The 13,473-nt window shown below is 37.4% G+C and overlaps 1 protein-coding gene across 1 annotated transcript; it reads left to right on the forward strand.

Annotated features, from left to right (window-relative positions):
- The first annotated feature begins 36 nt into the window (after positions 1-36).
- On the forward strand, positions 37-13,030 carry LOC144644166 (hsp90 co-chaperone Cdc37-like). Its single transcript, XM_078503589.1, has 11 exons — positions 37-162; positions 1,450-1,583; positions 3,301-3,412; positions 7,682-7,729; positions 8,144-8,194; positions 8,818-8,880; positions 9,254-9,412; positions 10,241-10,356; positions 11,014-11,143; positions 11,738-11,806; positions 12,193-13,030. The coding sequence occupies exons 1-11, from the start codon at positions 130-132 to the stop codon at positions 12,421-12,423; spliced, it is 1,146 nt and encodes a 381-aa protein (XP_078359715.1). The 5' UTR covers positions 37-129; the 3' UTR covers positions 12,424-13,030.
- The last annotated feature ends 443 nt before the right edge of the window (positions 13,031-13,473 follow it).

Consider the following 13,473-nt stretch of genomic DNA (forward strand, 5'->3'; position numbering starts at 1 on the left):
ACGCTTAGAAAAAAGACTTGGCACCAGCCTCTTTCGGTGCCCGTCGTCATTTTGAAGAAGGTTCGCCATATTTTGGAAAGACTGTGGTCTTTTCTTTCTTGTCAAGTTCTCCATATCGATTCAAAAAATATGGTGGATTACAGTAAATGGGACCATATTGAAGTAAGTATTTTTGTCATCCATGCTCTGTGAATACTTTTGCTATCAATTGACCTGTTTTTGTTGTTGTGACCCGTAAACAATTTCAGCTGATTTCAATTTTAGTCGATTCATAAATAGCTATAGGAACAAGTGGTATAAGGAACTTATATATAAATATTTCTCCATGAGCTTAAGCTTATATAAACTTCTTCAGAAAGTAATTTCCTGCGGCCGTACCATCAGAGCACCCTCTTTGTTTTATGATAACAAAATATCTCATTAGTGCTTTCTTATAAGCTTCCCAAGAGTGGTCTACTTAATAATACTTGAACTTTGAAAGGAACATTAAGCTTAATTGTTATAATGCATTGACTCCCGCCAAATCCTCAGAACTGACATTTTTTTAATATAACCAATAATTTATACAGGAATTTCCTGGCAGTTCAGCAGAGCTAAATTAAATCAAAAATTAAAAAATCAATGGTGCCTAAAGAAATTAATATCAAAAATGTATAGCAATCAACAAATAAGAACTGATATTTTAGACTGAAATGTTTAGCCATGCATCAGGTTAAAATATTTTAGACTGTACATCTGCAGTGGATGATCCATAAGGAGATCTTTAGGAAAATATAGAGGATAATACATGGTTGCATGGAGATTTGACATTTATTAGTTCGAGTGTTCAAATTGATAGCTCACGAGTGAGATATCGGTTTTGAACACAAGAAGGAAAATTTCATATATCCAGGCAATCATGTTTTATTCTGTATAAGCCTACTAATTTTGATGTTTTTGACGATTATCCGAAGATTTCCACCCATTTTCCAAAGATTTCCGAATATTTTCAAAATGTTCAGTGTCCAAAGGTCGTACGAATGATTCTGAACATTTCCGAACTTTTCTGAAGACTTCCAAGGATTTTGGAAGATTGCTGAGGAAGATCCGAATAAACTTCGATCCGATAAACTTTTGCTCATTGAGCATTGAAATGTGGCAAACTGAGCTGATTGGTCAAAACTGATATCACACATGTATAGATACCATTTTTATCGATTTGCTACCACTTGCTATACCACTGCAGTTTATATAATAATTATATTGTACTAAAATCATCAGTAGACCATATTTTGATTTTTTAATATCATTTTGAATTTGTGAGTTGTGATTTAATCAGTAACATCAAATTGGATTGTGCATCATCATTTGTTCAAATTCAATGCTCAGGTTACCAGCACTTGCCAGAATGTAAAGAAACTGCCTTGAAATTTTATTTGAAGTCTTAAAATGATATAATTTCTTTTTTAGATCAGTGATGATGAGGATGACACCCACCCTAATATTGACACACCTAGCCTTTTTAGATGGCGACACCAGGCAAGGGTGGAGAGAATGGATGAATCGAAGAAAGAAAGAGAAGCGCTTGATGCAAAACTTGCAGAGTAAGTTCTTAACACTATTAATAGTAGAGTTTTTCAGAGACATTCAACGCTGACATTGGAATGGAACATGTTTTACAAGCAAAGTTTGCTGCAGTGGGGCTCTTTAATGGAATAATCTACCCCAAGAAGTTAGTAGTGTCGACTCCAATGGGCAATTTAAAAGTAAATTACATTAAATATCTTAGCATTGGATTCCCACACAGCAAGATGTAAAATAGAACCCTGAGTATTTTTCTCTTTTTTTAGCTCATACTGATAACTTTTGTTATGTTTACTCTAAATAAAGATTATTATTATGCACGTCTAAATGACTAATGATTCATTTTTAAAAATACCTGGTTTTGACCATCTGTTCTTCAGTTTTGCTTCCTAGTGTTGAATTTGTTTTCTTTAGTTTTAAACCATTATAAAATAGATACCGGTATGTAGGGTCCATTGACTTTTAATACCTTATTGTTACTTATTTTCGCAGGAAAATGGAACGGGAATATTTCGCGGGACTTAAATTTCGCGATCTGGCCAAAAAAATATGTTTAACCCCTTGCCTACCAAGGACGTATATATACGTCCTCTCTGTTGTCTCGCAACGACCGAGGACGTATATATACGTCCTCAACCAAAGGACATCACTGAAAGCCTGGTTGTTTGCGATGCCTTGAAGAAATCATCCCCAGTTGTTGAGAAAGGTCTGGCACTACTTTCGAAATACCGCTGACCCAATAAAGTTGCTTTTTGCTCGAACAATTTACAAAATGGCTGCATGTGTGCGTGAAGGCAGAATCAACACAGATGAAGCTATTGCTGAAATTTTTGCCGATCGCGACTCTGATGTAAGCGATTTAAGTCACAGCGAACTTAAGCTATGTGATTCTGAAGAGTCTGAACAAAAAGAAGATGAAGGTGGCGAAAAAGAAGCCTCGATCGATCGAAGAAATTGAACCTCCAAATGCACATGGTCAAGGAGTTCGACTGGGAGCTGTACGAGTCATCAGTACAATAAGAGAATGCGGAAAAGAGAGAGGAATTCATTTTAAATGCTTAATCTAGTTGTACTTTAATATTTTATCTGAAAAGATGCCATTGCTTAGCCAAATTTAGAATCTCATTAAAAATTCAATATGGCCGCCGGTTGCTTAGTGTGTCTGGCTCTGGTAGGCAAGGGGTTAAAGGAACGTGATTTCGCGAAAATTGTCAAAATACTGGTCTGCATTAACAAACAGTAAGTCTCAAATTTGGCACAACTGATTTGAATTTTCCAAAGCAATAGTTTCCAATGTCACTGAACAAAAACATATCTAAACGAAACCGGCTTAAAACAGTTTGACATGTTCCTTTGTAACAAAAGTAAAGCTAGTTTAAAGATAATTATGTTGTAAACTGACGGCAATGTTGATAAATCATAACGAATTATATTGAATGGTATTTAAATTTGCGTTGTGATTTTTCGCGAGAACCTTTTTTTGCGGATCTTTAACTTCGCGATTTTTGAAAATCGCGAAAATCGCGAAAATTAAGTCCCGCGAAAATAAGTAACAATAAGATACTTAAAGTTTACCAGTTCAGTTTGTATCCATTCTATTGAATTCTAACCATTTTTTGTGAAAGATTATTGATCAACACCATTAAAATTGTTTTTGATATCCAGGAAGTATAAATGTGATGTGCTCAATAGAAGAAAAAGGAAGTTATTATTAAATAATTTTCCTTTTCTTACTAGAAATAAAAGAAAGCTTGAGCAAGCAAGAAAAAAACTAAAGGATACTGAAATAGCAAAGGACAAAGCAAAAGAAGAGAAATTAAAGCAAGATTTGCAGGAATTAGAGAAAAAGGTTAGCATCATCTTGCAACTCCTGATTAATGATATGTTTTCTCATGAGCTATCACTTCTCTTCTCTTGTCCAATACTTTGTCGACATTTGTTGTTAAGGGTTCCCTGGCACAAGAGTTTGTTTAATTCTTGATATTGAAATGATCTAAATTATAAAGACTTGTAAGTGTCTAGGACTAAACCCTTGGGGATGAATAAAGCTGACAAGTGCAGGCCAGACTTAACCAAGTTTGAATTGGTGGTCTTATTGGTCTTGGCTGGTCAAACCTTGCCATGCCACTTCTCTGCCATGCAGGGTCCATCTAGTCTGAACTGTATTGTGTAGTTCCATAAAATATCCATACCTCCCCCACGGAAGGGATTTTTTAAAGGAACCCCCAACCCATCTGAAAATTCCAGTTAAATTTCATACATTTCTTTAAAATTTTTTGGTCTTTGAGACCCCCACCCCAGGAAATTTCCAATCCCTTCTGTGGGGGGAGTATGGCCATTTCTGGAAGTACACATTGGCTTAAAATGGCATTTTTGCATGGGATTCCAGGGCCAGTCCTGGGTAATGTGTAGTTCCAAAAATTATCCATACCTCCCCCATGAAAGGGATTTGTCCAAAGACCTCCCCACTCCTCTAGAAGTTCCAAATGAATTAAGCTTCATACATCTCAGTCCTTCAAAGTTTCCAATCCCTTCTAATGACAGATGAACCTGTCTATGCTCTAGGTACACACTTCTCGTACGATGACAATCTGTCAGACCAGAGAAACTTCTTCGACAAGCTGTCAAAATTACAGAAGACTTTAAACTTTTGGTCTCAAAGGGATATCTCTGTTTATGGAAGAATAAACATTGTTAAAACTCTAGCCCTTTCAAAAGTCATATTCATCTGCAGCTCCATGGAAACGCCACCACGATTCGCTGAAGAAGTGAATAGAATGACTTTCGACTTTGTATGGAGCCACAAACCTGCGAAAATCAAAAAGTCGACTCTGATAAAATCTAAAAAAGAAGGTGGCTTAGAAATGAAAGATTTCGCCATTTTTGACAAAGCTCTAAAATTAAACTGGGTAAACCGCCTATGTTCAGACCACGACGCTCCATGGAAATATATCCCAGCCTCTTTCCTTGCCAACGTCGGTGGCACTTTCTTATTTCAGTGTAACTATGACTGTAAGCTTCTTTGCCTAAGTGAACGCCTCCCAAGATTTTACAAAGACATCATAGCCCATTGGCAGAAAATCACTGCGACCGATCCACAAAATAAATCTGAGGTACTAGAGCAAGTAATCTGGAACAACAGGTTTCTGATTGTTAATAAAAAATCGATTTATTTTCCACATTGGCATCGGGCTGGAGTCACGCACATATCAGACTTGCTTAACACAGAAAAAAATCGCTTTCTATCTTTTAATTCTCTTTGCGAAAAATTCAAGACTAAGTTTAATTTTCTACAGTATTACAGCATCATTTCTGCTTTCCCTCGCTCGTGGAAAAAGCTTTTAGACTCTAACAACCAACTACCCATTAAACCCCTTGATTTAATAAGCGAATCGTTGAGTTGTAAAACTCTCTATGAAAAACTGTTATCCCTAGAAAAGTTATCTCCCCCCACAGCAGAAAGGAAACTTATTGAATATGGGGTAGAAAAGAACAATCTGTGTAAGGTTTATCTTTTACCTTTTAACGTTACAAAAGAAACCAAAATGATGATGTTCCAGTACAAGATCATCCATCGCATCCTACCTACGAATAGCTTATTACATAAGATGAAGAAAGTTGACTCCCCAACTTGTCCTTTTTGCCCTACCGAAATCCATACCATCTGGCACCTTTTTATAGAGTGCACTCAAGCAAAAACTTTCTGGGTAGATTTTCAAGATTGGTACAATATTCATAGAAGAAAAGGAGTCCATCTTTCGAACTTAGATGTCTTATATGGTATATTGGACTCTCCTCGTGGTTGTTTAGCCCTAAACCATCTTATTATATTAGGAAAATACTTTTTATACCTTAACACCGGCAAAAAAAATAAAGTTCAGTTTAACGAGTACATATCCCTCGTTCGCGACAAACTATCGTTAGAAAAACATATTGCTATCAAATCCGGTAAATACGACAACTATATAAAGAAATGGAATTTTTTTACAAAACATTTAGTTTCCTTTTGTTTTTGTATCTCGCTACATCGTTCATTTTTCTTTCTGGTAACAATTATAGGCAATGTTATTTGTTATTTCTTTTTGCATTGTTAGCCTAAGTGTTGTAATGTTAGCCTAAGTGTTTCGAAAGTGTTGTAATGTTAATAGTATTGACTTCATAAAGTAGAGTAATTTTTGTAACTATTTTTCCACACTTTCTAAGCTGTACTGTAAAGTAGCTCCTTTTGTAAAGTTAGTGATCTATATTTTGTAAAAAAAAAAAAAAAAAAAAAAAAAAAAAAAAAAAAAGAAGTTCCAAATGAATTAAGCTTCATACATCTCAGTCCTTCAAAGTTTCCAATCCCTTCTGTGGGGGGAGTATGGACATTTTTTGGAGCCACACAATACTGAGAAATTGAAATAAGTTATTGAATGTATTAGTTAAGGTAACAATGATTCTATTGTATCGAAAGGTCACATCAGTGCTTAGATACATGTAGCAGGGGGTCTCAGGCCAAAAACCTGTATAACTCAGCTACCACTGCTGACCCCACAAATTAATAGAAACTTCTATCGATTTGGATGTAGTAATGGGAATTGGACCCCTAGGAATTCCATGTTGACATGTTGCCTTAAAAACATATCTGAATCCCTAGCCCATGATCAAATACCTTTGCTCAAAAGATTTCATATTGACCTTAATTCTGAATTTTAAATGAAAGTTTTAGTAGAGGCTATGTGTTGGACAAATGGTTAGGGTGCTGGACCCCAGTTTGAGTTGTCTTTGTTGGAGTCCTGGCCAAGGTCATTGTATCCTGTTCTTGGTTGAACACATTACTCTCAGAGCGTCTGTTCTTAACCCAAGTGCCTGTATAAAAGCCAGTACCAGAAAATTTAAAGGGACTATGTCACGAGGATTTCGCAGATTTTTGATCTAAACTGTTCTGAAATTAGTGGTAGGCAACTAAACCCTAAATAAACATTATCTATGAACATCTAAAGGAATATATATAAAGTTCTCTAATTTGTGGATAGAAAAGACTCGTGTATAAATAGCTCGTGTATAAATAGCTTAGATATATAATAATGTAAATAGTGTCCACAATTAGTTTTTTCAGCTAAATACCTCAGACACTTTAATAAAGTATTTCATTCATTCATTCCGCACTCGTAGATAAGTCGCACCCCCAACTTTGAAGCTTGATTTTGAGAAAAAAAATAAAAACTTAAGAAACTTTAAATCCCAATACCTTTTAAAAAGGATGCTCTTTTAACGATATATTGTCTTTATTGCTTATTTACTCAATGTTTTTAATGCTTTTTCTGACCCCAGCCTAGGCAATTTTCACCCCTCAAAAGCAATTGTCATGTAGATATGCCGCACCCACCATTTTGAGCCCAAAATTTCAGGAAAAAAGTGCGGCTTATACACGAGTTTTTACGGGTATATACCTATAATCGATATTTCGAAGACACGTGGAAACAACTTAAAAACGTTTGCCTAACTTTATCAAATTGCAATCCATTTCCATCCAAGCCGTCCGCAGCCAAAGATGCTTGTTAACAGTTTCAGTGCTCTAATATAGCAATTTTTAATGGAAATGGACTATTAGCTTTAGGTTTCTTGCGACACAAATGTTAATTTTAGCGGCTCAGAAATCAGTTAAAATCTGTGACATAGTCCCTTTAATACTGGCAGGGGTAACCCTGCTAAGACTAGCATCCAATTATATTCCAGTACTGCTAAAGCTACCAAAACTTTATTTTTCCTAAAATATTAAGGTGATTGCTACTTTGTGCATGTTTTTTAAATGAAGTAATAAGGTATCCGGTCACATCGTTCCAAGGTTACTTCGTTCCAAGTCACATCGTTCCAACTTTTATTTCGGTCAGATCGTTCCATAAAAAAAGTCACTTTGTTCCAACTAAAAGTTGGAACTAAAAGTAATACCTTACCTCTCTAAATGCCTGCCCCTGTGTTACTTGTGCTAGTCTATCATCCTTTGTGAAAATCAAATAGCTACTGCATGACTGCACAGTATACGTACATATGCATGTGATTATACTGTGACAGCTTCAGTATGCTATCTAGTGTGTATCAACCTACATGGAATTCATTTTAATTAATCATTTTGCAGATGAAAGAGCTTAGAAAAGAAGATGAAGAGTTATCTAAGAAAGAAAAGGTGAGACTTTTATTGGCTATTTTTCAGTGTCTGAGGATATTGAATTGACAAATGTGATGGTACATCTAAGAAGGATGTGAATTTTTGTGGCTGATTTTATCCCTTCATTTAAGACCACTTACAGAATCAATAACACCTCTTGGGTCCACAAATATGTATTTCCATGCAGAAAAGTATATCCAGGCATGCATGGATTCCTGATGAAGCAAATTAAATGTAATGTACCTTGAGCAAACTTCCCAACCCAAATCTGACTTTTTTTTTAGAACAAAAAATATCTGTTAATTACATGTAACATTCCATTTACTTTTACATTTTTGCTTTGTGGTAATGACTGAACTTGTCTAGAACTTTCAAACGTGGATTGGGGGTAATACTTTAAACTAATGGTTGACATGTGGACTTTATCATCAGAAAGCTCCTAAGAATGTGGACACACTGAGCCACGCAGGATTCACCAGAACAGTGAGTTTAGAATCAGTTTTTGTTGTGTAGCACACCTACATACTTAGATGCTAACTTGTAGAGTTATTATAAATAAATTTCAACTGAGCAAGGGAGATTGTCACATCAAATCAGAAGTGATAACAAATCCCTGCAGCCTGTTTGTAAATAGTCCAGTGCAATTACAGCAAGCAACTCAAAAACGAAAAAAAACGACGATTTCTTTCTTTTGCGGGCCAAGCCGCATAGAAAAAGCCGCCATTTTGTTTATGTGCGTGCACTAATTTCACGTAAAATTCTGCGCAGTAAGGATGCGCAATGCAATACTAGGGAATCACCTTGATTGGCCCCAGAAGGGATTGGTCTCCTCTTTAGTTTACAATAATCACAATTGGCATTACCGGTAACACCAATTAGATTGGCCACTTAGCTACGTCAACCTTGGATTTTTCTGGCTTTGTTGTTTTCTTGTGCTTTAAACTGCTGAATCGAAATGGAAACGTAATCTTGTCTTGTCGGACACCTCATTTTAAGGTATAATTATGTTGGATGTACATGTACCATATACTGTCTTAACTGTTTGTCACATGAAGGAAGGTTAACTGCATTAGACATTATTATTATTATTATTTATTTATTCTAAGATTATCAATGCTCCAAGAAAAACAGATGAAAATTTAACAGAAGATGAGAAGGCTGAAAGATCTGTAAGTAAATTTATAATGTTAATTTTTTGTTTCACAGTATGCCAGCGATATTGGGCATTATTATTTGAAATGGCAATCTTTAAGCTCAGATATAGTTTCAAATGTACCTAGGACATGGGTGCCCCTGAACATGGTATTACTAGTAAATAATCCTGTATTTACCACTTAAGACACAATAAATACGGGGTTGCATGGAAGGTGCACAGCACTTTAAGTTATTTTACCTATCTGTAACTTACATGTATTTTAAGTTCTCTACACATGGCGTTTTCAAGCAGAAAAAATAACACTGAGAAAAAGAAACACTGTTGACTGTGTTTATTAGGCGTTCTTTTTGCAGCTTGATTAGTTTGTGTTTTTTTTTTATTTGTAGCAAGCCTTCATGGATAAGTACAAGAAAGAAATTGAACATTATGGCATGCTGTATGATTACAATGACAGTGAAGATTATCTGCGTAAAAATCCTCACTTGGCCTGTGACGACACAGCAAACTACCTGGCTCTGTGGTGTATTAACTTAGAAGTACAAGAGGTATGGCATATCCTATACCACACGACTGCAAACTCTGACTCTGTGAATACATAACATGCAGCCTGTATGGCTAACATTGCCTTAATATATTCTGTTGCACCGTTTTCTCTTTGTCAAAGGGTTTTTTTTTACCTTTTTTGTTGTTTACCAAGAATTTTACACATTGCTAACAAATCTCAAATGTGTAATATTTTTGTGCTTTATTTTTTTTTTTGGTACGGAGAAAGCACTTTGTTTTGCCATGTCATCTACCTGACAGAATATAATTCGTATTGCTTGGAATTAGCTATTAATAGACCTACTAGCCTGCGTAGCAGCTGATCCCTTTCCAAACCCGTGGAGTGAACAAAATGTGCAAGTGATCGAACAAGCACTCCTGGGAGAGCAAAAAATGGTGAAAAGCGGGAAGGGAGTGGGGAAGATTCCCTTTTATGTGCAGCTTTTGTCTCTGTCGAAAAATTACAAATATTAGTCAGAATGCAATATTCTCTAACTGAGTTTCACTGGCATCAGCTTACCCCAGTCAATCAGTTCTGTGCATCTGTTATTTAGTCACTCCTTGCCCTCCACCCCCCCCCCGCCCTTTCCTTCTCTCTCTTCCCCTTCCTCAGCAAATGTAGCTTGTCTAAAGGTTGTTCTGGCTTAAATGCGTATGTGACATACATGTAACACATTTAAGTTGAGATTAGACTTTCCTTTCCAGACAAGGGGAGGAGAGGTGGAGACAAGTGCTTTCTTGCCACACGTCTCAATCTCCCCTCCTGTTTCCCTGGGAAGGACAGCCCAATTTATTTACCTCATGTTAAAGTCGTTTTGTTGTTGATACAGAAACATTCACTGGTGGAGCGAGTTGCACATCAGACAATCATCATGCAGTACATATTGGAGTTGGCCAAGTCATTAGATGCCAGTCCACAAGCTACTGTTCATTCCTTCTTTACAAAGTAAGTACATGTAGTGTCTATACACAGGGACAGTGGAGGTATTCTGCATGAAGTATATTAATTTTACTTTATACAAACAGATTTCCATACCATACAAGGAATATGGTCGCTAAATTGGTTTGGCTGTTAGTTTTAGGTTACAAGTACCAAAAGCAACTTAATTCCAATCGTGCACACCACACTTCCCCCTCCCTGTATGTAACATCAGTGACATTTCCTGACTGTGGTCTGCATAACAGGCACAATCGAGAAAATGCGAGGAAAATGGGGAGGGAATGGGGAAGGGTCATGTGTGTTATTGGAATTAAGTTGCTTTTGGCACGTGCATCAAAACTACCAATTTGATGTATCCATATTAATGCTCTTGTATGACAAGAACAGATACTGCTGAGACTTTTGTCTGTTTCCTTATCCTGCAACTAATAGTAACATTAAGAGGTGACATTGAGATTAGAACTGAAAAATCTTTTGATAACAGATCTGACAGGCCTACTGATAAGTACGTTGTAAGTGATGCTGTAAAAAGTAGCAACCACAGCCTTTCTTCAATGTCTACAAAGGAAAAACAAATGTCAGTGTGTGCGTGTACCTTCGTGTACCGTGCGTCTACCGTGTACTCTCTTTCTCTCTTGTAATTCCTTTCATTGCATCGCACAGGATGAAGAAAGCTAAAACAGACTTCAAGGAATACATGGACGCGTTCGAAGATGAACTTCAGTCATTCCTACAAAGAGTGAAGGAAAGAGCTCAGGCCAGGATTGATAAAGCTATCAAAGAAGCAGAGGAGGTGAGGTTATACCGCAAACTCAGCTTACCAGTTGATTGCAATCCCGCTTGGTATTTCCTTACATCAGTTTTGTGCATCAGGAAGTGATTTGTGTTTCATTGTGCATTGGGAACCGTTATTAAGGTGGTTTTACACGGGACAACTTGCAACAACGATTTTTTGCGCAACAATGTTGACTCGTGTAGCAGGATCGCCGTCGATTTTTCGCGCAACACCTTCCCAGAATTCTGTTCAACATGGCCTGGACGCGCGTTTCTCGGGTACGCGAAATGTTGCGAGTTGACGTTGCGCTTAAAATCGTCTCGTGTTACATGCATGTTGCCAAGTACATTTTGTACGATGTTGCGCGAAAAGTTGACTCGTTTAACATACCACGAAAAGTTGACGCGGTGTTGCGCGAAAAATCGTTGTTGCAAGTTGTCCCATGTAGCATCGCCTTTAGATTTCTCTCGCCATTTTTGCTGAGACCAAGGGTAGTACCTAGTAACTAGTATTAAAGTACTGTGTGTGCTTAGTGGAAACTAGATCTTGTGATTTACAAATGGAAGTGAACAAAATGAAATTACTTGATCCTTTTATTTGTTTGTTTTGTAGGAGGAGCGGCAAAAGAGACTGGGTCCTGGAGGTTTGGATCCTGTGGAAGTGTTCGAATCATTACCACCAGTAAGTGTAACCAGTGTAGATCGTGTGTGAGATACATGTACAGCACTCCACAGAGCACATGCTATCTCCACCATGTTCGTGGATGCTTTCTGGCTCACGCCACTTGCATTGGGATTGGTCGGGTTGCAAACAATGGGAATGTTGCTTGTGGGTGTTAAAAGTTGACTGACGGACCGGCCGACCGACCGACCGACCGACCGACCGACCGACCGATTGATTTTATTTGATTTGATTGACTGATCGTTGAATGGTCTTCACCTTGAACTTCAATATAAAATTATTTAAGCAACAACTTAGTACAACTGCCTTCATTTGCAACGTGGACACTACAACTAAACAAAATACAGATGCGAAAGTATCTGATTGAACATGTCTGTTGGTTTCAGGAACTTCAGAAGTGCTTTGAAGAAAAAGACATCCCGATGCTTCAAGAAGTTCTTGGCAAAATGCCTGAAGCAGAAGCCAGAGGCTACCTCAAGCAATGCGTTGACTCTGGTCTGTGGGTTCCCAATGCACAGGATGCGCAAGCGCAGGCCGAGGAGCAAGGAGAGACTGGATCCCAAGAGGAGTCGGACGAAGAGCATTACGAGAAGGTGGCAGAACAAGTGGACAAATAAATCATTTGGAGTTTGATGATTACTACAGCTGATTCATGCTTTACATAAGAGAATTTTCAGTTACGGAAACTGCAAAGGGACATATATTATCATAACTGTGCAATAGTCTTGTGCTTTCTTGATAAAAGAAGCATAGCTGTGTTCGTTCAAGTTAATAAATGGCCGCGGGTCTTGAAGATTTTACATCTTAACTTTTTAACTGACAGGCTCGTCCTAAGTCCCTGCTTGTAACAAGTGCTAGCAAGTAAAAGATCTTAGGACGGCCTGGTCCCCAAGACCTAGTGCAGGCAAATCCTTCCCATAACCCAACGAGAAAAGGTACTTTCTGGAAACTATAAAAACACAAGTAGTGTAATATGAAACCGAGTTATACCCGACAATGAAATTTATGACTAGACAAAGCTTGTGACTGACTTAATTGCTGCCGCGTCATCTTGTTGTTCTTTTTTAAGATTAGGAACGTACTGTACGTTTTGTGTTTGCCTTAAGCTACCTAGCAAGTAGTATAATGCTAATAGAGCTAGACTGACAGCAATGGAAATGAATTTGTGTTGTCGTAAAAATCCTCTGATAGCTGGTATCAATAAAGTTTTGATTTGTTGTTCTTTGTGACTGTAATATTCTGCCCTATGTATTGTAATTTGAGGTATGGGGACCAACTTCGCCCTGGAATGACCCAGGACGAAGTGGAAGAGATGATAAGCACAAGATATCAAACTGACTACAGGGACATAACCAGACATTTGCCATAGACAAGGCAAGACCATGCTAGGGGGGTTTGGGACATGCCCTTAAAAAATTGAAATCTAGAAGCCCTGAAACTCTTTCTGCAACATTGATTCTTAAGGTAATTCTTGCTTGTTCAACTTGGGATTATTTTTCCATCAAAATATTCAGTTTTAGGTTAAAATCTAGACGAGGCACTTGCCTCGTCTTGTCTCTTGCTAGTTCAAGTGTACGGCCCTTGATTACGTCGTATTGTCTGTGTTGCACAACTGATGTTGATCATGTTGGTCGGATTGCGGCAAAAACTGGATTGCTTGATTAATT

The sequence above is a fragment of the Oculina patagonica genome, chromosome 2, assembly GCF_052425735.1.
Source record: "Oculina patagonica isolate OP01 chromosome 2, crgOcupat, whole genome shotgun sequence".
NCBI classification, from domain to species: Eukaryota; Metazoa; Cnidaria; class Anthozoa; order Scleractinia; family Oculinidae; genus Oculina; species Oculina patagonica.

Excerpts from the sequence above, each read along its gene's own strand:
- LOC144644166 (XM_078503589.1), top strand. The coding sequence starts at position 130 with ATGGTGGATTACAGTAAATGGGACCATATTGAA. Across the intron at positions 7,730-8,143 it reads AGTTATCTAAGAAAGAAAAG|AAAGCTCCTAAGAATGTGGA; the intron begins GTGAGACTTTTA and ends CTTTATCATCAG. Across the intron at positions 9,413-10,240 it reads TTAACTTAGAAGTACAAGAG|AAACATTCACTGGTGGAGCG; the intron begins GTATGGCATATC and ends TTGTTGATACAG.